The 25,201-nt window shown below is 39.8% G+C and overlaps 1 protein-coding gene across 1 annotated transcript in view; it reads left to right on the forward strand.

Annotated features, from left to right (window-relative positions):
* The window catches only part of DNAJC15 (DnaJ (Hsp40) homolog, subfamily C, member 15), a 95,725-nt gene that overhangs the window by 46,302 nt on the left and 24,222 nt on the right, over positions 1–25,201 (forward strand). The window contains exons 4-5 of the mRNA XM_006837612.1: positions 7,584–7,660; positions 19,723–19,793. Of these exons, the coding sequence (XP_006837675.1) occupies positions 7,584–7,660; positions 19,723–19,793 (148 nt within the window). The remainder of the gene's footprint in view (positions 1–7,583; positions 7,661–19,722; positions 19,794–25,201) is intronic.

Consider the following 25,201-nt stretch of genomic DNA (forward strand, 5'->3'; position numbering starts at 1 on the left):
GACATATGGTAATACAGATAGATTATTGGTAAGTCTAGAAGGGCCTTTTAATTGCATTTCATTTAATAGCGTTGGGGGGGGAAAGGTGCTTGCTCTTGACACAGATACTCATTTAAACAGAATAAAAGATTAAAATTTTGTGATGACAGTTTTGTTCTATTTAATATTATGCACTAGGGAATAAGCGCTGGACTGCTAACCCCAAGATGACAGTTCAAATCCACCAACCACTTTGCAGGAAAAGATGAAGCTGTCTTTTCCTATAAAAACGTACAGCCTCAGAAACCCTGTATTGGGTGGCTATGATTCAGAATCAGCTGTTGTTATTTTTTTCCCTGTTGTTGTTGTTGTTATGTGCCATCGAGTCGGTTCCGACCCATAGTAGAAAAGCAAAAATACATGAGGGGGCTTCAAAAAGTTTATGGAAAAATTCCATTGTCTTATAATTCCATTTTTACATGAACTTTTTGAAGCCCTCTTGTATTAGTAAGTGAAATGAGCAATTTTATTGTTTTCTATTTGTCATCTATAGATAGCCCCCAAATACGAAAGTTCTGTCCTCAGAGAGATACAGTTCTCTCAGGACAGTTGTGATGCCTACATAGGCACAGATGGACTTTCATGTAAGTAGGTCAGTATTTTAGGGTTTGAGCTTCTTCCAGAGACTAGATTTTAATTAGACATTTCTAAGATTCCTTTTCTGCAGAGACAAAACTGCTCAGTTACAGTACTTGCTTTTCAGGTTAATGAGCATTGTTACTGTAGTGAAAATAGCCATTCATGAAACATAACCAATTTATCTTTCTTATTATGCTGAAAGTTCAAAATTTTGGCATTTTCTAAGGTGAATAATGGGAGTCCTGGTGTGGTGCTGTGTGTTAATGCACCAGACTGCAAAACCATTTGGAACTGCAAAGTCGGTGGTTGAAGCTCACCAGCCGCTCCTTGGAAACCCTATACAGGGTCACTATGGGTTGGAACCAACTTGCTAGCACTTAACAACAACAACAAGGTGAATAATGGGGTCCTGGTGTGGCATTGTAGGATAAGAACTGAATGGCTAACTTCAGGGTCAATGGTTCAAATCCTGTACAGTGTTGGTATGAGTCAGAATCAATTCGATGACACTTAACAACAGCAAAATAAATAAAGACTCATGTTGTTGTGAGATGCCATCAAGTTGACTGACTCTTACCAACCTTATGCACAACATAACTAAATGCTGCCTGGCCCTGCGCCATCCTCACAATTGTTATGCTTCAGCACTCTGCTGCTGCCACTGTGCCCATCCATCTCATTGGGCAGTGGTAAAGAACAAGGCTCTGGGAATCAACGGAATACAAATTGAAACCTTTCAACAAGTTGATGCAGCACTAGAGGCACTCAACTCATCTAGACCAAGAAATTTGGAAGGCAGCTACCTGGCCAACTGATCGAAAGCAATCCATATTTGTACCCATTCAAAAGAGAGATGACCCAACGGAATGCAGAAATCATTGGACAATATCATTAATATCCCATGCAAGTAAAATTTTGCTAAAGATAATTCAAAACTGGCTGCAACAGTACATTGACACGGAACTGCCAGAGGTTGAAGCTGGATTCAGATGAGGATATGGAATGAGGGATATCACTGCTGGTGTTAGATAGATCTTGGCTGAAAGTACAGAATACCAGAAAGATGTTTACCTGTGCTTTATTGAATATGCAAAGTCTCTTGACTTTGTGGGTCATGACAAGCTACAGACAACATTGTGGAGAATGAATATTCTAGAACACTTAATTGTGCTCATGAGGAACCTGTGCACAGTCTAAAAGTCAGTTGATTGAAAAGAACAAGGGACACTGAATGGTCTAAAGTTAGGAAAGGTGTACACCAGGGTTGTATTCTTTCACCACACTTATTCAATCTCTACGTTGAACAAATAATCTGAGAAGCTGGATATATGAAGAAGAATGTGGCATCAGGATTGGAGGAAGACTCATTAACAAGCTGTGATGTTCAGACCATACAACCTTGCTTGCTGGACTTACTGATAGAGATCAAAGACCACAGCCTTCAGTATGGGTTGCACCTCAATGTAAAGAAAACAAAATTCCTCACCACTAGAGCAATACATAACATCATGATAAATGGAGAAATGAATGAAGTTGTCAAAGAATTCATTTTGCCTGGATCCACCATCAACACTCATGAAAGTAAATGTGAAGAAGTCAAATGAGGCGCATTGCATTAGATACATATACTGCACCAGACCTCTTTAAAGTGTTGAAGATCAAAGATGTCAGTTTGAGGACCAGAGTGTGCCTCATCAGAGCCAAGGTCTTTTAAATAGCCTCATATGTATGTGAAAGTTGGATAGTGAATAAGGAAGACTGTAGAAGAATTGATACATTTGAGTTATGGTGTTGGAGAAGAATTTTAAAGGTACCCTGGATTGTGTTGAAAGACGTACAACCAGAATTCTCCTTAGACACCAAGATGACCAGATTTCGTCTCTCATACTTTGGACATATTCTCAGGAGGGACCAGTCGCTGAAGAAGGACATCATGCTTGGTAAAGTTGAGGACAGCAAAAAAGAGGGAGACACCAATGAGATAGATTGGCACGGTGACCACAGCAGTGGACTCCAATGTAGCAGGACTGACTTGTAAGTATGGCACAGGACCAGGTGGAGTTTCGTTTTGTACATAGGGTCACTAAATGGGTTGCAAACGAATCTGTAGCACCTATCAACAACAACATACTAAGACAGATCAGAACTATATCCTCCAAGTTAGCATATTATGTGCTTACACAATGTGGTTCACAAATTGTGGAGTTGCTTTGTTTTGTTTTATTTTCATTTCTGACTAGGTTGTTGGAAATTAAAACCTGGTATAGTACATCCTCTTCCTATAGGGAAGAACATAATTTGATCTGTGCCATTTGAAAAGTACGTGGCATATAGTAGGTTCAGAAATGCTGTGGAATGATTGTTACCAAGCAGACTTTTACATCAAGCTGTTTAGACAGAACTGCATACATAAATGACTAAACTTGGCTCTCTGGAACTTGTGTTGTAAGTGCTGATAATGTGTTTGGTTTCTTAGATCTGTTCCTTCTTTTTTTAAATTAATGCACAACAATGTGTTCATTGTTGAAGGTTTAGAAAGTAAAATTAAGTATAAAGAAAAAAATCACTCAGTCTTTACACCCCAAAATAGCACTTTCATGCTTTTACTTTCTTTGAGATTTTGTTTTATGCATTGCACTGTGGGTTAATGCGCTGGACTGCAAGGTCGGTTTGAATTGCAAGGTTGGTGGTGATTCAAGCTCACCAGTTGCTCCTTGGAAACTCCATACAGGGTTGCTATGGGTTAGAACCGACTTGACGGCACTAAACAACAAAAACACACTTTATTTTGTTCCAAAAATATGGGTTCAGTTTTTAGAACCATGTATGCATGTAATCATTGTTTTCCCTTTTAAGCATTAAGTTCCCACATCCTATTTTTTCTGAAAAGAGGCATCTTTACTTGCTATCTCCCGTTTTTCTCTTCTTGTCATTTCTTTTTTGTTTTGTTTTTCCTCACTGTCTTTTTTTTAAACTATGGTAAATATGTAGGTAATAATGCATTTGCGGTTTCAAGTATCTTCACACTTACAATTTAGTGACATTAATTATGTTCATCATCCTCATCAACCATCAGACTTATCTGTTCCCAAGCTTCTCTACCACCCTTGACAGAAGCTCAGCGTTGGGGAACTTTGAAAAGTCCCATTGTTCCTGTGCTGACCCTCTTGGTGTGGCATCCCAGAGTTCCGATTGTTGAAGCTCGTGTAATGGTTTCTTCTTGTTACCTCTTTACCCACTCTGATCACACTCTGGTCCTGACCCCTCAGCTCTTGTCAAAGTCCCTGTTACCAGCATCAGTTCTCAGTTCACATTGTACTTGATCGCTAAGGCATTCTTAATCTCCTTTCCTGATTCCCCTCCATTTCTACGCCACCAGACCTTGCAATGAGGAGCTCTGGTGGCACAGTGGTTACGTGCTCAGCTGCTAACCAAAAGATTGATGATTTGAATCCACTCAGTGCTCTGAGGGAGAAACATGTGGCAGTCTACTGCCATGAAAATGACAATATTAGGAACTCTATTGGGCAGGTCTACTCTGTCCTATAAGGCATCCATGAGTCAGAGTCAACTGGATGACAGTGGGCTTGGTTTGGGGTTCTCTGGGCTGCTCAGAAACCTTGTGCAGAAGTGCTGTGAGTTGGAACCAACTCCATGGCACTCAACAACAACAATGACAAGGACTCATAACTTGGGCTTTTGTCTGTCTTTATTTTCTATGATGTAAATACTATCTGTGTATACACTGATGATTCCTCAATGTTATCTTTAGGTAAGCTTTTTTCTTCTCTTAGATATTTAATAGATATTTCAAACTTGCTGTGTCTAAAACCAATATCCATTATCCACAATAAACAATGAACTAATCCTTCCCTACACAGTAAGTGCTACCACTTGTCTATCAGCTTGTCATATTGTGTGTGGCTGTGATGCTGGAAGCTATTCCACCTGTATTTGAAATACCAGCAGGGTCATGGTGGACAGGTTTCAGTTGAGTTTCCAGACTAACAGACTAGGAAGAAGGAGAGATGGACTACTGATGAATATTTAGTCACTCAAAACCTTATGAATAGCAGTGGAATACTGTCACCAGAATATTGTTAGATACAGAGCTGGATAATGAGCCCCTTAGGTTGGAAGGCACTCAAAATAAACTGAGGAAGAGCTGCCTCCTCAGAGTAGAGTTGACCATGATGACGACAATAGAATAAAGCCATTCGGACCCTCATTTGCAGATAGGCAGAACTCAAAATGAGGAGAAGCAACTGTAAACATCCATTAATAATCGGAACATGGATTGTATGAAGGATGAATCTAGGAAAACTGGAAATTATCAAAAATGAAATGGAATGCATAAACATCAATAGCCTAGGTATTATGGTAGTTATTAAGTGCTGTCGAGTTGGTTCCGACCCACAGTGACCCTGTATAGGGTTTCCACGGATCAGCTGGTGAGCTTGAACCACTGACCTTGTAATTCAAACCTACTTTAGAGTCCAGTGCATTAACCCACAGTACCATACCAGGACTCCATCCTAGGTATTAATCAACTGAAATAGACTGGTATTTGCCATTTTGAATCTGACAATCGCCAAGTTTACTATGCCGGATATGACAAATTGAAGAGGAATGGCGTCACATCCTTCCATCAAAAAGAACATTTCAAGATTTGTCTTGAAGTAACACTATTATTCAAATTTACGCACCAACCACTAAAGCCAGTGATGATGAAATTGAAGAATCCTACCAACTTTTTTTTTTTTTTTTAAGAATACCCCAACAAGATGGATGGGCCAAGTAGCAGCATCGATGGACTCAAGCATGGCAACAGTAGTGAGGTTGGCCCCAAACCAGGCAGTGTTTTGTTCTGCTGTTCATAAGGTCTCTATGAGTCGGTACCTACTCGGTGGCACCTAACAAGAACAACAACCAACTTCTTCAGTCTGAAATTGATAAAAGATGCAATTAATCAAGATGTATTGATAATTGCTGGTGATTGGAAACAAGAGAGTCAGTAGTTGGAGAATTTGGCCAGGGTTATAACGAGATGATGCTGAAAATTGTATTATAGAATTTTGCAAAACCAATGACTTTTTCATTGCAAATAACTTTTTTAAACAACATAAAAGACTACTACACACCTGGACCTTACCAGATGGAATACACAGAAATAAAATTGACTACATCTGTGAAAAGAGATGGCGGAAACACACCATATCATCAGTCAAAAGAAGGCCAGGGGCAGATGGTGGAACAGACAACCAATTGCTCTTATGCAAGTTCAGGCTAAGGCTGAAGAAAATTAAAACAAGTCCACAAAAGTATAACCTTGAACATATCTCACCTGAATGTACAAATCATCTTAAGAACAGATTTGATGTATTAGACACTAAAAACCGAAGACCAGATGAGTTGTGGGATAACATCAAGAACATCATACAGGCAGAAAGCAAAAAGTTATTAAGAAGATAAAAAAAAAGACCAAAATGGATGTTAGAAGAGACTCTGAAACTTGCTCTCCAGCATAGAGATGCCAAAGCAAATGGAAGAAATGAAGAGGTAAAGAATAGAAAATGTCAAAGGTCAGCTCAAGAATAGAAAGTCAAATATCAAAATGAAATGTGTAAAGACCTGGAGTTAAAAAATCAAAAAAGAATACATTCAGCATTTCTCAAGCTGAGAGAACTGAAGAAAAAACTCAAGCCTCAAATTGAAATTTGGAAGGTTTCTATGGGCAAAACTGTAGAGAAGCAGCTATAAAAATCCATTAATAATCTGAACATGGAATGTACGAAGTATGAATCTAGGAAAATTGGAAATTGTAAAAAATGATATGGAACATATAAACATTGATATCATAGGCATTAGTGAGCTGAAATTGACTGGTATTGGCAGTTTTGAATCTGACAACCATATAGTTTACTATGCCGGGAATGACAAATAAAAGAGGAATGATGTCACAATCATCACCAAAAAGAATTTATCAAGATTAGTCATGCGGTACAGTGCTGTCTGTGATAGGATAGTATCCAAATGCCTACAAGGAAGATCAGAGTCCTGGTGTAGCACTGTGGGTTAATGCACTAGACAGCAACGTGTGTTTGAACCACAAGGTTGGAAATTCAAGCTCACCAGTTGCTCCTCAGAAACCCTATACAGAGTCACTATGGGTTGGAACCAACTCCATGGCACTTAACAACAACAATAACAAGGAAGACTAGTTAATACCACTATTATTCAAATTTATGCACCAACCACTAAAGCCAGTGATGACAAAATTGAAGAATTCTTGTGCTGTTGTTACGTCTTCCTCACTGAGCTCACTTCTTTCTCTCTGGCCTCCACATAGTACACAGATTAATCTTTCAAAACAAAATCAGGACTCTAGTTCTCCTCTCACTAGATTCCTTCCAGGGTTCACAAAGCCCTGTAGTCTAGCCCTCGTTACTCCTCGAATGCCTGTCTCTTCCTTGTTGATGCTTCTCCAGCCACATTGACTGTCCGGTCACGTTTTCTCCTCTCTGCCCTGCTTCTCTGGTCTGACTTCCTCTCCCCACTTTGTGGATCCCTTTCCTCTCCCTGTCGGCTGGTTTGGTAGGGACACAGAAGTTAGCCATGACAACATTCAGCAACTCAGTCAAGCTTAATGCAGTGAGAAAATTACTGCAGAACTTAGAAAATGTTCAGGCATTTTGCTTCTAGAAATTTCTTTTGTTCCTTCAGTTACATCTCAGTGTAGAAAAATTAATGTATTTTGAAATGAAAAAAAAATTTTTTTTAATGCTTTTAAAGTATTCATCTCAGTCATATTTTTCTGAAAAGAACAATTGTTTTGGGCTTTTTTCTTCCCACAATTTCAAGTTGACTTCTGGTAAAATGCATTACTCTTACATAGGTATGGGATGGGATTGAGGTCCGGGCACCTCATGCATGGAACTAATTATTTCTTGCTCTTTCTTGTACAGAGCCTTTCATCCTACTATAAAGGAGGATTTGAGCAGAAAATGAGTAGGCGAGAAGCTAGTCTTATTTTAGGTATAAGGTAGGTGTGCTACTTAAGTATTATTTTTATTCTGTGGCCAAGCTTGTCTAGAAGGAGGGAATGTAACAGTATGTTTATCCTTATATTTAAAATGAATAATAGTAGAAAGGAAAAAGAAAATATAAAATATTTACAGTTTAAAACCTCAAATCTAAGAGAGCATTCCACTTCCCTGAAACAAAACAAAACAAAAAACTAGGCAAACTTGTGATGTGTTTCATTCTTTGACAAGGAGCTGTTATATTTGAATGCTAAAGTTTCAAATGAGTTCAGCTATCCCTTACTATGGTACTTGGTTCTTTCTGGACTTGTGTTAGTGATGTGATAGTTATCTTACTTTAGTTACAGTATCAGAACTGTTTCACACTTGATTTCCTGATCCCACAGCTTGCTGTCTAGCACATTTTACTGCACCTTAGTCTCTGTTTTTTATCTAACTTTGGACAGGATGAGAGAAGGTTACTGCATCACATCTTGTGATTGCTATGTGTCTTTATTTAATGTTGAACACTGAGACTCTTTCCCCTGCCAACAGCTCTGTGTTTATCTATTTCCTTACGTTCCCTTAAGTCCCACACTTCCATTTTATGGGGGTTGGTTACAGTGTGCTATTGATATCCAGTAATTTAATCACCACAATTATGCAGGATAGACCAGAAAGTCCTATACTGACATAGCATTTGTTTTAAAGTCTCTTGTAAGCCAGGAGATGTTTCTAATGACCTAGGAAGAAAGAACAAAATTGTGATGGGGAGGTAGCTCAATTTAGTTTGGTGCTTTATCTTTATAAGGAGAGATGAGCTCTCTTTTTTCCTCCAAGAATAGAAAACAGGAAACAGTTTTAAGCAGAGGGACCAGATTAGGGAGTTAGATCTATTACTAACTGTTCCTTACTATTCATCAGAATGAATTGTTTTCCTTGAACTTTTATTGAACTCCATCTAGTAACATCCCATTTATATTCTATAAAGTGAATATGAAACACATTCTAAAACTAAACACAAGTGTTTGTGAATGTCATTTACTATCATCTAAGCCACTCCCGTTATTAGGAGAACTAATTATGAGTTGGCTGGGTTTTTGAGTTCTCGTTAAATACATAATTATAAAGTTTGATCTTGTCGAACGGGAGGCTGTACAAGATTCACGAGGACAGTCGGGGAGTTCTGGCTAAGACACACTCTCATACCAAATGGATCTGTTTTACATCTATTCTGTATCCTGAGCGTCATAATTTATAAAATACAAATTGTATGTGTTTCAGCTATGTAAGGTTCTTGGAAAGATTAAATTATATAATTCATATGACATTCTTAAACCAAAGCATGATACATGCTAGTCAATAAATGTCAGCTAAGCATAACCGATTCTTACCCTGATCCTGTCCTGTAGGTATTGTATGATATTGGTAAAATTATTTTTAGCCTTCCTGCACTAGAATTTCTTGGGCTTTTAAATTGGGACTAATACTGTCTGCCATGTTGCAATAATACAGAAATGACATGAAACACTTACTGATGAAGATCAAAGAGCACAGCCATTTGTATGGATTACATCTCAATGTAAGAAAACAAAAATGCTCACCACTGGACCAATAAACAACATTCTTATCAATGGAAAAAAGATTGAAGTTGTCAAGGACTTCATTCTTCTTGGATCAACTGTCAATGCTCACGGAAGCAGCAGTCAAGAAATCAAACGACGTATTGCATTAGGCAAATCTGCTGCACAGGATCTTTTTAAAGTGTTGAAGAGCAAAGATGTCAGCTTGAGGACTAAGGTGCTCCTGACCTAAGCCATGGGATTTTCAATAACCTCATATGGATGCGAAAGCTGGACAGAGAATAAGGAAGACCGAAGAAGAATTGATGCTTCTGAGATATGGTGTTGTAGGAGAATATTGAAAGTACCATGGGCTGCCAAAAGAATCAATAGATCCATTTTGGAAGAAGTGCAGCCAGATTGATCCTTAGAGGCCAAGATGGCCAAACTTGGTCTCTCATACTTTGGACATATTGTCAGGAGGGAGCAGTCGCTGGAGAAGGATATCATGTTTGGTAAGGTGGAGGGTCAGAGAAAAAGAGGAACACCCCTGAACAAGTTGGATTGGCAAAGTGGCAGCATCGATGGACTCAAGCGTGGTAACAGTAGTGAGGTTGGCCCAGGATCAGGCAGTGTTTCGTTCTGCTGTGCATAAGGTCGCTATGAGTTGGTACCGACTCGATGGCACCTAACAAAAGCAAGTAACAGGAGTCCTGGTATGGTACTATAGGGTCAACACTGGACTGCTAACCTCAAGGTGGGCAATTCATACCCACCCACCACTCCTCAGAAACCGTATACAGTCACTGAGCCAGAACCAACTCTGTGGCACTTAACAACAACATCAGATAACAGGAGTCCTGGTATGGTGCTATAGGCTAAACACTGGACTGTTAACTGTAAGTTGGGCTGTTCAAGCCCACAGCTGCACCTCAGAAACCCTGTAGAGGGTCATTGTAAGTCAGAATTTGGTGTGGTGCTGTGGGCTAATGCACTAGACTGCAGAGTTGCTTTGAACTACAAGGTCAGCAGTTCAGGCTCACCAGCTGCTCCTTGGAATCTCCATACAGAGTAGCTGTGGGTTGGAAACAACTCGAAGGCACTTAACAACAACAATAACTAAGTTAACAATAACCAAATTAAACAGTTGGTTCCTCTCTCTTCCCATCTCATGAAAGCATACGAACTATTTGTCCCTCAAGCTTTAAACAGAAAAATAAAGCTTACTTGCTTTTCCTTTAGTGCTATCTTCAATAAGCTTTTTAAGATGTGAATACTACTGTGCTGTGGTTCTGCTTTCTGTAATCATTCAATCTAAACTATGTAGACCATAACAAATAAATAAGGCAAAATGGACTCTTGTTGGTACACTGGTAGAGAAAAATGCTCTGTATGCCTCTTGATGATTTTATACATTCCTTTTTCATTTTTAAAAGTTTTTATTGTGAGGTTTTCAGGGGAGAACATCAGCTTTACACTCATCCTATCGTATTTCATTTCATTGCAATGATTACAATCCCCTCCATGTATTATTATGTAACCCCAGAGGGTACACCACACAGGCCCGCCCCCCTACCTCCCGGCCACCAGCACACAGCCCCTCTCCTGCCCTGAATCCAGTATTCCCAGCCACTCCATCTGTCCACATCAGCTTCTCTTTCTCCATTCCTGGCATCACTGCCTCTCTGGGGAGGGTCCCGCTCTCTGCTTTTCTAACTTGATAGTCCTGGGCGGCAAAATCAATCACTCTCCTCCTTTTGTCAAAAAAAATCTACCTCTATATTTCCTAACCTCACAGTCAGACCTAATGGCGATTATTCCCCATTGTACCACAGAGTCTTATCCCCATTTCCTTTTGCCAGCCTGGTCCCAACGGATTGGAAATCATTCAGTGGTGACTCTACCTTTCCCAACCCCGTCTCAAACTAGGTTCCCTCTTGAAAGCTTGTAAGCCAGTCACTTCTTGCCTTTATAGGCCTCCCCATTTTGGGTAGCCAATATCTATGTTGCCCATCCCTGTCAGCCCTGTGTACTGAGGGGGTGGGAATGATCCTTGCTGTTAAGATGTGTTCCATTTTTTTAGCTACTAAGTCCATACGTATAGGTAAAGTTCATCAAATTGTAGTAGGTTAGTGTTTTTTTCTTTTTCCCCTCTTCTTTCTTTTTCTAGTCAAGTTCTGATCATCCAGCCAATGAAGCCAGGTCAAGTGGGTACTGTGTGCAAGTATGGGTGTTCTTGTGCATCTCCCCTCACTTCATATCAGCTGACACTCACTCTCTGCTCTAGTCCTCTGTGGCCATATCACTGCCCTTGGGCCCAGGATTCCCCGGGTCTTGCCATACTGCTGGCCATCCAGGTCTCCACCCAGGTTCATGGGAGTCTATCGAATGTGGTTGAGCTCAGCTCACAACTTTATTACTGTTTTTTCCCCCTCTTCCCTTATCGGTGACCAACATGGTCACCAGCCAGACCACATGCCTGCTCTTGTATTCCCCTTGAGTCTCAGTCTTGGAAGGGGGTTTGCTCTAAAGGGTCCTGACCACTTGCCTTGATGGCTCCCGGGCAAACAGCTTACTTGTTCTTGTAGTAATCTATCAGACTGCCATTATTATTTTGGATTTTTCCTGCCGGTCTTGCTTTCACGTAGTATCTTCTGTTCCTCTAGCTGCTCCAGGCTGTTCACTCTTCCTTTCCAGTGGAAATTTCCTACCTCAGTCAGTTCTGGATGGGGTTCTGGATTCCACCTGTGGTCTTAAGAGTGCAGTGTAAAGGCTCCATAGGAAGCCTCTTTCACTGGGCAACTTTTAGCCCCCTTTAAGGTATTCCAATCAGTTATAGGCTGAAGAGTAACTTCAAGCTTTCTGTAGTGATGATTCTGGCTATACCTTTCTCCCCACCTCAAGTGTCTGTTTTACAAGAGCCCTGTTGCTCCAAGGTTGTGCATACACCATCATTTACCTCTGTCCCACTTAGCCCAGCGAACCTGCCTAACTGTTCTCCCATCAGCCTAGTTCTTCCATTCCCCTCCAGCTTCTTGTTTATTGCACCGCCCCCACTCCCTCCCCTGCCCCCTAGCTATCCTGTTTCTATTCCTTACCCTGTGCTCAATTTTTCCCTCCCTCCCCTCATCTCATCCATACATCCTGGTGATCAGCAAATATATATATGTATGTAATATTTCCCCATTTTTAGTGTGGGTTTTTTCCTTACTCTTTGACAATAATGGTCCTATGCAGTATTTCTCCTTTTGTGATTAAATAATTTCACTCAGTATAATGTCCTCAAGGTTCATCCATGTTATACAGTGGCTTACAGCTTCCTTGTTCTGCAAGGAGGCTTAGTATTCCATTGTGTGTATGTACCAAAGTTTGTTTATCCATTCTTCTATTGATGGGCACTTAGGCTGTCTCCATCTTTTTAGTATTGTAAATAGTGCTTCTATGAACATTGGTGTGCATATATTTACTCAAGTTATGGCTTGTATTTCTTGTGGGTAAATACCAAGTAGAAGGATTACTGGATCATAAGGTATTTCTATTTCAACCTTCTGAGGAAGCGTCATACTGCTTTCCACAGAGGTTGGACCATTTTGCAATCCCACCAGTAATGCAGGAGCAGCCCAGTCTCGCCACATCCTTGCCAACACTTACTGTCCTCTAGTTTTTAAATCTTTGCTATTATTGCTGGTGTGAGATGATATCTCATTGTTGTTTTGATTTGCATCCTCTAATATAGGAAACTAAGCACCTCTACAAGAAAAAGACAAATAACTCAAATAAAAAATGGGTACAGGACATGAACAGACACTTCACCAAAGAAGAGATCCAGGCAGCCAACAAACATATGCAGAAATGTTCGCGATCACTAGCCATTGGTTGGTTGGTTTCTTATGTGCCGTGGAGTCGGTACAGGGTTTCCAAGGCTGTAAATCTTTACGGGAGCAGAAAACCCCATCTTTCTCCCATGGAACAGCTAGTAGTTTCAAACTGCTGACCTTGCGAACTGCAAGCACTGCTCAAGAAGAAGAACCTTGTTCTTCTTGAGCAGTGCTTTGCTTATCCTGGGTCTCCTTCCTTAACATATCAAGTTTGTAATTGTCGTTTCCATGTCTTTGAAGAGTGGCACTGGAATCTGGATTGGGATTGCATTATGTGTATGTTGCTTTGGGTAGTACTGGCATTTTCACGATCTTGAGTCTTCCAATCCAGGTACATGATATGTTCCACTTTTCTAAGTCCCTTTGGTTTCTTGTAGTAGTGCTTTTAATTCTCTTTGTATGGGTCCTTTGTTTCTCCGGTTACATTTAGTCCTAAACATTTCATCCTTTGGGCTGCTATTCTAATTGGTATTTCTTTCCTAATGTCTTTTTCACTGCTGTCATTGTTGCTATAGAGGAATCCAACTGATTTTTGTATGTTGATCTTCTACCCTGCCACTTTGCTGAATTTTCCAATAATGTCTAGTAGCTTTTTTTACTGAGTCTTTGGGGTTTTCTATGTATAGGATCATATCATCTGCAAGTAGAGTTTTGTTTCCTCTTTTCCAATTTGGATGCCTTTAATTTCCCTATCTTGCCATATAGCTCTGGCTAATACTTCCAGAACAATATTGAAAAGGAGTAGTGACAAGGGGCATCCTTGTCTGGTTCCTGTTCACAGAGGGAAGGCTTTCAGTTTTTCTCCACTGAGACTGATGTAGGCTGTTGGTTTTGTATATATGCTCTTGATTATGTTGAGGAATTTCCCCTCAATTCCTACTTTGTTGAGTGTTTTTATCAGGAATGGATGTTGGATTTTGTCAAATGCTTTTTCTGTATCAATCGATATGATCATGTGGTTCTTTTCCTTTTTCTTATTTATGTGGTGGATTATATTGATTGTTTTTCTAATGTTCAGCCATCCTTGGAAACTATACCGGGTCACTATGAGTGGGAACTGACTTGATAGCACACAGCAACATGATGATTGTTTGCCAAGGTGCATATTTGAGTCTTTGCTTTAGGATTCTCCTTGTGAGAGTATAATTTTATGAACTTTAATTCTCTTCTATAACAGAAAACCTAAAATATTTTATTTATTCAGATGTCAAGAAAAATGAAATAATATAGATTAGTGATTTTCAAACTTTCTACAAGCTTTTGTGTTTAAACAAAATGTTATTCAAAATCCAGTAAAAATGACAGTGCTAAACAGCTCTTTTTGCTGCAGAACTGGGAATATCCCTCAGTTCTACACACCTCTTCTTCTCACTTCTTGCCAGCTGTACTCCATGGAGCACAGTTTGAAATCCCTGCTCTAGGTAACCTATTACTGAAAGTTACATTTTCAATATCCTAGTGAAATTGTATATGAGGGCGGTATTTCACAGCTACATTTCATTTTTATACCAAGCTTTAGAACAGAGATTCTTCTGTCTTGTTTAATCTTTACAATAAAGAAATCTATTAAAATACATTGAGATGATAAAGACTTAATGGAGCAATAACAACAACAAAAAAAGACTAAACCCTGTAAGCGAGAATCCTTCCACTCATCCCTAAAGTTTACCACAAGGAGTCTGATGATTGTTATCTGAAAGGCAGTATGTTTGGAATGCCCACACTACTGTTTATGAACCTTCCTTATGTCTCATACTTTACTCTTATTCAGTGTTTGGCAGTCCTCACTATACTTAATGCTTAATGGAGTCTTAAATACAAAACCATACATGAAGTTTTTAATGGGAATTGAAGTGATTTTCTGAGGTAATTTTAACTAAAGTAATCTTCAGATGTTGCTCTACTTGCTGAGTTACAACTTAACATCCAGTGTAGGCTATAATTCTACTGGCTATCCACTGTTCCTACCCCCAGAGATCACTGTTGCTGCTGCTGCTGTTGTTAAGTGCTGTGAAGTTGGTTCTGTGGTACCGCCAACCTTTCTGTTATCAATCTACAGTGCCACACTTGGAGTCCAGAGATTATATGCAACAGGAAACTTATATTTTTCTTAACTTATGTCCTGGCATGGTGCTGTGAGATAACGAACTAGACCACAAAGTCAGTTTGAATCACAGGTTTGGCGGTTCAAACTTACCAGTCGCTCCTTGGAAACCCTATACAGAATTGTTGTGAGTCCGATCCGACTTGATGGCACTTAGCAATGTCTACTTTATCTAGTAGTTCACAGTTGATTAGCTTTATAAATACGGTTTTTATTCTCCATCTGTCTCCTTTTTTGTTTCACTTGCAACGTTTTATAATACAATAATCTTTGATAGTGTTAGTATTTGGTGGTGGTTATGGCTGAATGTTTTAAAATTGGGAAAGGTGTGAGACACGGTTGTGTTCTTTCACCATACTTATTTAACCTGTATGCTGAGCAAATAATACAAGAAGCTGGGTTCTATGAAGAAAAACGTGGCATCAGGATTGGAGGAAGACTCATTAACCTGCGATATGCAGATGATACAACCTTGCTTGCTGAAAGTGAAGAGGACTTAAAACATTTACTGATGAAGACCAAAGAGCACAGCCTTCAGTATGGATTACATCTCAATGTCAAGAAAACAAAAATCCTCACCACTGGACCAATAAACAACATTCTTATCAATGGAGCAAAGATTGAAGTTGTCAAGGGCTTCATTCTTCTTGGATCAACTATCAACATTTGCAGAAGCAGCAGCCAAGAGATCAGACGACGTATTGCATTAGGCAAGTCTGCTGCACAGGAACTTTTTAAAGTGTTGAAGAGCAAAGATGTCAGCTTGAGAACTAAGGTGCGACTGACCCAAGCCATGATCTTTTCAATAACCTCATATGGATGCGAAAGCTGGACAGTGAATAAGGAAGACCATAGAAGAATTGATGCCTTTGAATTGTGGTGTTTGGAAGAGAATACTAAAAGTGCCGTGGCCTGCCAAAAGAACCAACAGATCTGTGTTGGAAGAAGTGCAGCCAGAGTGCTCCTTAGAGGCCAAGATGACTAAACTTCATCTCTCATACTTCGGACATATTGTCAGAAGGGAACAGTCGTTAGAGAAGGATATCATGCTTGGTAAGATGGAGGGTCAGAGAAAAAGAGGAAGACCCCCAACAAGATGGATTGGCCAGGTGGCAGCATTGATAGACTGAAGTGTGGCAGCGGTAGTGAGGTTGGCCCAGGATCGGACATTGTCTCGTTCTGCTGTCCATAGGGTCGCTATGAGTCGGTTCCGACTTGATGGCACCTGACGACAACAACAACAGTGTGCTGTGGAGTTGGTTCCAACTCATAGAGACCCTGTATAGGATTTCCAAGAATATAAATCTTTATGAGGGCAGAAAGCCTCCTCTTTCTCCCACAGAACCGCTAGTAGTTTCGAACTGCTGAACTTGAGATTAGTAGCCTGATTCGTAACCACTATGCTACCAACTGCTAAAAATATGTGGGAGCAATGTCTGATTTCACACAGGCAGAAAGAGAAACAAACTCAAAATCAGCCCAAGGCCGATTACTATGAAACCGAGGTCAACATGCTTCCACCCTGCAGCCTACCTTACCCTATTCTGACACCAGCCATCCCTCCCACAGTGCTCTCTGCTTCACATCTGGATTCAACAATCCATTGCAGTAACCACACAAAAGTACTCATAACAATATTCACGATTATGGGTTTAATAGGGAAATGAACAGGGTACAATTCAGGATCAAACCCAGCTCAGGATGTACGAGTTCTCCAGTTAGGAATGCCTCCTGTCTGCCATACTGCAGGCACACCTCACTCTTGTCTTCAGCCTCTCAGCCATGCGGTCTTTTGACCTCTGCCTTGCTCAAGCATATATTGCAAAATTCTTTTAACCAGTCTGTGAATGCCAAAAGGGCACATTCTTCAAATCCAGTCTCCTGCCCATAGGCACTCAGCTTTGCTCAGTCCATAGGCCTATAGCCTGAAGCTGCTGTGTCTCTCCATGCCACTGCTTCTGACGTTGCCTCTTGCTGTTGCCTACGTAGGGATCTCACATGCCATTCATGCTTTTCCTTCTTGATGCTCCTGAGATGGTCCTTCCATCTCTGCTTCTGAGATGGCCCATTTTAAATCTAGCAGGAGAGCAAAACGAACCAACTGAAGTCTTATACTCAGTATACCTTATTTGCATGATCCCACCCAATCATAATACAAATGGCTGCAAGCATACATTGACAAAGAACTTTCTTAGGTCCAAGCCAGAGTCAGAAGAGGCTGTGAAATGAGGGATATCATTGCTGATGTTCAATGGATCTTAGCCGAAAGCAGAAAATACCAGAAAGATGTTTACCTGTGCTTTATTGACTACGCAAAGGCTTTCGGTTGTGTGGATCATGACAAGCTATGGACAACATTGCGAAGTATGAATATACCTGAACACTTAAGTGTGCTTTTGAGGAATCTGTACATGGAACAAGAGGCGGTTGTTCGAACAGAACATGGAAACACTGAATGGTTTAAAATTAAGAAAAGTGTACAACAGGGTTGTATTCTTTGATCATATTTATTAAACCTGTATGCTGAGCAAATAATCCTCACCATTGGACCAATAAACATTCTTTAATCAACAGAGAAAAGATTGAAGTTGTCAAGGACTTCATTCTTCTTGGATCAACTATCAACACTCACGGAAGCAGCAGTCACAAAATCAAACAACGTATTGCATTAGGCAAATCTGCTGCACAAGACCTTTTTGAAGAGTTGAAGAGCAAAGATGTCAGCTTGAGAACTAAGGTGCGCCTGACCCAAGCCATGGTATTTTCAATAACCTCTTATGCATGTGAAAGCTAGACAGTGAATAAGGAAGACCATAGAAGAATTGGTGCTTTTGAGTTATGGTGTTGGAGGAGAATATTGAAAGTGCCATGGGCTGTCAAAAGAACCAATAGATCTGTTTTGGAAGAGGTGTTGCCAGAGTGCTCCTTGGAGACTAAGATGGCCAAACTTTGTCTCTCATACTTCGGCCATATTGTCAGGAGGGACCAGTCACTGGAGAAGGATATCATGTTTGATAAGGTAGGAGGGTCAGAGAAAAAGAGGAAGACCCCCTATGAGATGGATTGGCCAAGTGGCAGCATCGATGAACCCAAGTGTGGCAACAGTAGCGAGGTTGGCCCAGGATCGGGCAGTGTTTCCTTCTGCTGTGCATAAGGTCACTATGGTTTGGTACCGACTCGGCACCTAACAACAACTGCAGGATGTTACACAGGTCAATTTCAGCCTCAAGATAGACTCTTTCAACAGCTTTTCCACAAAATTAAATTAATTATGAGATGAGGGATTTTAAGATTTTGTGTTAAAAACATAATACTAATAAAAGCTGGATTTGAGCACTTCCATATGCCAGGCGCTATTCTAGTACTTTGTAGACATTAGTTCATTTGTTGTAATCCTTAACAACAGCTTTATGAGAAATATGTTGTTGTTAGCTCCAGTTTGCATGAGGAAACTAAAGCACGAGAGGTTAAATAATTCGAGGTTAACCAAGACAAAAAACCAAAACCTTTGCTGTAGAGTTCGCTCTAACTTACTGGAACCTAAAAGGGCAGGGTAGAACTGTCTCATAGTTTCCAAGGATGTAAATCTTTAGTGACGCAGACTGTTACATTGCTCTACCACAGAGCAGCTGGTGGGTTTGAATTGCCAACCTTCTTATAGTTAGCAACTGAGAGCTCACCTCTGCACGGACAGGGCTGCTGCTAAACAAAAAACACATTGCCATTGAATCAATTCTGACATGTAGCGACTCTCGGGGACAGCATACAACTGCTCCCTAGGTTTCTGTGGCTGTGAATCTCTATGGAAGCAGGCAGTCTCATCTGTCTCCTGCAGAGCAGCTAGTGGGTTCCAAAGAGCTATGTTTTAGTTAGCTCACCACTGAACCCAGTCTACCATGAGGGCTCCTAGAAATGGCAGGGCTGAGATTATGATTAGGCAGTCTAGTTCTGGAGTCCAAATATCTATCTGCCACACTTCCTATGAGGGGACTTCAAATGTTCGCAGAAAAAATCCATTATCTTCCAATCCTTTTTTTGTCTTGAACATTTTGAAGCTCCTTTGTATATTTCCAAAAAGAACTGGAATTTAAAAAATTCCATCTGTAAGCTATGATTTACCTACTCTACATACATTGTGTTTTATTTTTATACTTGAGTGAGAATTTGAATTAGCATTACAAAAGACTGAAGAAAAATACGTGCAGCATTGGAAAATAGATTGAATGATATATTTTTATTATTATTGGAGTCCTGGTATGGTGCTGTAGGATAAGCACTGGACTGCTACCCACAAGGTCAGCAGTTCAAACCCACTAGCCACTTCTTGGAAACCCTATACAGGATTACTATGAGTTGGACTCCACAGTCCTTAACAACATGCAACATATTGAAATTAAGTGAAAAGCTGTAATTTCATGTGTGTCCACAAGATGGGGAAATTTTCATTATTTTTTAATTTCTTAAAACTCAAATAAATTGTTAATTTACAGTCAGCATTTGACACTATTTATTGTAAGCACTTTAATTTCTTTTTACAGTCCATCTGCTGGCAAGGCCAAAATTAGAACAGCCCACAGGAGAATCATGATTTTGAACCATCCAGATAAAGGTAGGTGGAATTCCTATTGTTCTTACTGTGTGGACCAGAATATGATCTGAATTCCTTTCAATTAAACTCATTATAGATGATGTATGAATGAGACAGCTTATATTTCTTGATTGTTGTGATTTTTCCTTAGCAATAAATGAGTCTTTGGATTTGGTATGCAGATCCCAGAAGTGGTAGATTTATTATACTCAGCTTTTGAGGACATAGTTGCTGACATTTTAATACATAGGTACCTGAACTCTGAGGTTCCTAATGTTTGTTCGGAAAAGAGAAGAGGTAAGTTGTTGGTTGTTGGCTCTTCAGTTGTGTAAACTGATCTGGGAGTCACGGACTGTGTATGTTTAATCTTATGTAGGGAAGTGCACATTTAGAAGATGCACGTCTCTGGATGCAATATATCATGAATGATTCTGGATTTTTAAATTATGTTCTGGAATGCTGTAAGACTGAGCTATTTGTTTTTAACTGGCCAGGTTTTTAATGTAAATTTATCTTACAGAAAGACAATTAATATAACTTTAACTACATTACAGCTGCTTGAGAGAGAAAGCCCATATGTTTGTTACGGTTTCTACTTTAAAATAACAGATGGTAGAAAGTTGCACTGTATTTCAGAAGTCAAAGGGGGGTGGGAGGAGTGAAGGGTTTCTTGGATTCTTATTTACAGTCTTTCAGGTTTCCAGCTATTTTCGAAAAAAGTTAAAAATAAATTCTGATTCCCACCCATGTTCACTGACACCAAAATAAGGCATTCTTACACTTTCTCACTTAATTACTTACTATAAAAATACTTTTCACCAAACGTTATCTCCCTTGGTTTTTGCATTTGCTATTCTTTAGTGTGATTAAACAAGAGAATACAAACTCTGAAAGAGGTTTTGCTTAAAATTTCTAAGCAGCCTTAACTGATAGATCCACTCAACTGATTTTCTTTGTGTTGTGGGCTTTCAGCGTACAAGCAGTACTCAGGTTAACAACATCTGACTTATGGACAACTCATACTTGCCCTTTAGTAGTATGTAAATTTGTCCTCATGTTGAAATGATTAAACCACCTTACTTGCAACAGATTCTTCATCACAATCATCTTCACTTACTGCGTGTCCAGCTTTTGAATCATTGAAAAGGCTCCAAGCCTTCTCTTGCACAGAACTAAAAACCCACTGCCATTCTGACTCACAGCTATGCAGGACAGAGTCGAACTGTTCCTTAGTTCTGAGACTGGAAATCTTCATGGGAGCAGACAGCCTCATCTGTCTCCCCAGGAGTGGCTGATGGGTTTAACTACCAACCTTTTGGTTAGCAGTCCAATGCTTAGCCTACAGTGTCACCAAGGCTCCTTTCTTGCACTGAAGTTAAGTTTAAATAAGAGCTGTGTGTACTTGTTCTTTACCTACAAATTCAGCTTAAAGACAAATGAACAGATCTTGTTCTGAGCCCAGGAACTGCCTGCAGTTGTTTTAAAAAAGAAAGATCTTTAAGCCTTTAGTCTCCAAAACACCTTCTTGTCTGTCCAGATCCAGTGTATGTGCTGCTCTGATTGGTTACAGTAGGACCTAGCACTCCTCTTTCAGAAGACCGACAAGTTGTTAATGTTAGCAGAAAGCTAACTCTAGAATGTCCTAAGAGAATATGTATTTTTAGAAACCTTTAGTAAAATAGAAAATTTGTATCTTGTGATCCAGTAATATGTAAATAACTTCTTATTGACCCTAAGCAAACTAGTATCCTCCTAGCTGGCCCTGTTTGGGAGCTAGAAGCTAGCATTTTCCTGTGGCTTCTGCCTTGCAACTAGCAGCGTGGCCAGGAGCCTTCCCTTAACCTCTATTTTATCATCTACAGAATGAAGAGCATTTTTGGTTACATGGTTTACTATGGAGTTGTTATATGAATATTCAGAAACATACCTGTTTCCACTCAGATCATATTTTTAATCTAAAAAAGGTACTCTCAATCTTTTTGGATTATTGTACCCTCTAAGAATGTAGTACAAATTAAGGATGTTTTCGTCATATAATTGCACATCCACCCACAATTTAAAAAAATTATTTGTAGACTTTGTAAAGCCCATCCATAGATTCGTAGTTTAAAAACCTGTGCACTAAAAGAAGTCTAGTGCATTAAGGAATTTTTAATTACTGGAGGGGAAAAAAATAGTGTAAAATTGAATTGGGAGATGATAACTCATAAATTTGGAAATAATCTCTTGAGAAGGAAGTTTTATTTTCTTTATATAGTAAAAAGATAACAGATTAACAAAACTCATCATCCTTGGAGAGAGAAAAGCAAGATTATTTGTGCAGATCTGAATGGAGAGCGAGCGCTGAATTTGCCTTCTCTTTGAATTCTCATGTATTTGCTAATATACCATAACTGTGTGTTATGTGGTTGTTATTTAGTGCCCTTGAGTCAGTTCTGACTCATAGCGACTCTGTATAGGGTTTCCCAGAAATGGCTGGTAGGTTTAAACTGCTGCCCTTGTGATTCAAATGACCTTGTGATCCAGTTCTTATTTTACAGTGCCACATAGGTGATTACAAAACTGTGCATCCTAAACCATTGCTTCCAAAATTCATTTGTGTTTTCTTCCACTGCTTTTCTGTTGGTTTTGCTACCAGATGGTAGAATAAATTTGGGACTTTCTATGTGTGATCAGCTATAATTTGTTACACATTTCATTATCAGCTTATGCAGAGAAAGTGACACCAGAAAATTAGGTGTGGGAAATGGCTGAAAATAATTTTTTTTTGTAACCAGTATTAAAAGAGCATTCAGATGTGTTGAGATAAAAGTACAATTTGCTCTTTTCATTTAGCGAGATACAAGGTTAATGAAGTAAACACATCTCAGGTCCTTGATCTAATGCTTTCAGACTAGTATCTTTTAGATTGCTGCCTTTGCTAAATTGCTGAAGAATGAAATTAGTTGTTGTGAAATCACTAGTTTGATATTAATGCCCAAGGATAGCAGAAGGAGGACTGAGCAGGTCCATTTGAAAACCTGTGGTCTGAGGGATATTTCTTAGGGGTCACCTAATATCCAGTGCTACTCCTAGTGTGTAGTTTGTCTGTCAGTGCCAGTCACAGTGCGCCAACACACAGTGTGGCAGTGTGAACCAACTAAAATCAGAAAGAGATGGTAAGTGATTAGAAACTTTTTTGGTACTGAGATGTCAGAATGTGTGAGGCTTTCGTGATTTGCAAAAAGACTGATCCACCACCAATCTGAAGTTTTAAAAAAAACTAGGGTTCTCTGCCACCACAATTCGAGAGGCTCTCATGTAATCAAGTGCTGTTCCCTAACCTTAAAGGACTTTTTGATCTTCATCATGGGGGCAAGGGGTGGGGAGAAGGCCTTTTAGTTTTCCTTGAAAACTCTTCATGAGGCTCTGGTGGTTCACTGATGGAATTCTAGCCTCCAAGTGTGGGAGGCCTGGCTGGTGCAGCTCATGCACAGCCCAACTACCTGTCAGTGTAGGCTTGTTCTGTACTGGTTGCAGCCAAATTTCCAGATGAGACAGACTAGGAAAAAAAGACGTGGCAGTCTACTTCTGAGAATTAGCCAGTGAAAACCCATGGATGACAACAGTCTGGCCCCCAACCAATCTTGGAGATGATTCAAGCCCAGGTAGCAGTTGGTGTGAGGTGTGAGTCAGCCAAAGGCTGCTAACAACAAATACTTCTAGAAATGGACAACTTCCTGCTTTTGCATTGCACGGTTCATCAGCTTTAACTGCAGAGAGTCTTTCCTCACATGCAGCTGATTATTCCCTTCAGTAAACATACAATACTCTCAGTCTTCTTTAATAGTTTTAAAAATTAAATAAAATATTAGTATTAGTATTAAAAATAAATCACAGTAATTATATCATTGAATGGATTTTCTCTGGTTGCTTTCACTGTTGTTAATTTCTGTTGAGTCGGTTCTGGCACGTAGCAACCCTGTGTATGGGTCCAAGGAGCAGCTGGTGGGCTTGAACTACTGATCTTGCGGTTAATCCTACAGCACCACATCAATACTCCCATACATAGTTTATTACAATATATTACATTTAAAAGATGAGTAACAAACATTTGGAGAAGAGTTATTTGATCACCAGGAGTCAACAGGAACATTGTGGTGATGAAATGCTTTGATACAAGATGTTGTTGCTGCTAAGTACTGTTAAGTCGCTTCCGACCCATAGCAACCCTGGGTAGGGTTCCAAGGAGTTGCTGGTGAGCTTGAGCTGCTGACCTTGCAGTTTAAACTAACTGCAGTCCAGCGCATTAGCCCAGAGCACCACACCAGGACTCCAAGACAGAGGTGGTGAATGTACTCAGTGATACTGAATTGTTCATTTTAAACTGGTTGATTTTATGTTATAGTCTTACTTCTTTCCTTCCTCTCTCTTTGGGTTAGCTTTTCCTTCTTTGTTTCTTTTTGTTTTTTAAATTTAATGAATATCCAGACATTAGTTTCGACTTCATGAGCTTACAGATTATATATCAAAACTGACCACATGTTAGGTCATAGAGTAAGGCTTAACAAATTTCAAAGAACTAAAATCAGAGTATATTCTCTCACCAACCAGAAGTAAACTACAAATCAGTAATATAAAGATAACTAGAAAGTCTCCAGTTGTTTAGAAATGAGGCAATGCATGTCAAATAATCTGAAGGTCAAGAAGAAATCATAAGGGAAATTATAGTATTTTGAGCTGAATAATACTTGTAGCATGGCATGAGTATGACAGAGGCCAAGCTGAAGGGCCAAGCGCCAGAGAGGCCTGCCTGTGAGCTGTCCTGAACTTGGCCTGAATACTTGTAATCCTCAATGATAACCTATTCACTTCCCTAAGAAAGCCCATAATCATAGGTATGGTCTGTGAGTTCTTTGTGGCCACTACAATAATTTCCTGAACTAAGTTGAGAAGTAGAGAGTGTTGTGGACAGTTGGTGTCAGAATTAGTAAGGAAGTTTGGAGGATAAAGGCATTTGTGTCTGGCCTCAGCCTCATAGAAATCAGTCTAAGGCTGGTGAGTTTGATCCTCCTTCTCCTGTGAATCCAGAGGAAGTCAGACACTGACATAGTATTTTTATCTAGTTAGTAACGTTATTATCTAGTTAGTAATTGTTCATCCTGTCCCTGCCCATCTCTTGTAACTATTAAATAATTGAGTGTGTGTGTAAACTGTTCCCGGCTTTTTTTTTTTTTAAATGTTTTATTGTGAATTATGTGAGAGTTTACCTGGGAGAACATTAGTTTTACATTCATCCTATCGTATATCCTTTCACTGCCATGGTTGCAATCCCCTCCATGCATCATCAGCCAACCAAAGGGTATACAGTACAAGCCTGACCCCTGGTTGTCAGCACACAGCCCCTCTCCCTCTCTGGGTCTAGAGTCCCCAGCCGCTCCATCTCTCCA

This window comes from Chrysochloris asiatica, unplaced genomic scaffold (assembly GCF_000296735.1).
Source record: "Chrysochloris asiatica unplaced genomic scaffold, ChrAsi1.0 scaffold00022, whole genome shotgun sequence".
Taxonomy (NCBI): Eukaryota; Metazoa; Chordata; class Mammalia; order Afrosoricida; family Chrysochloridae; genus Chrysochloris; species Chrysochloris asiatica.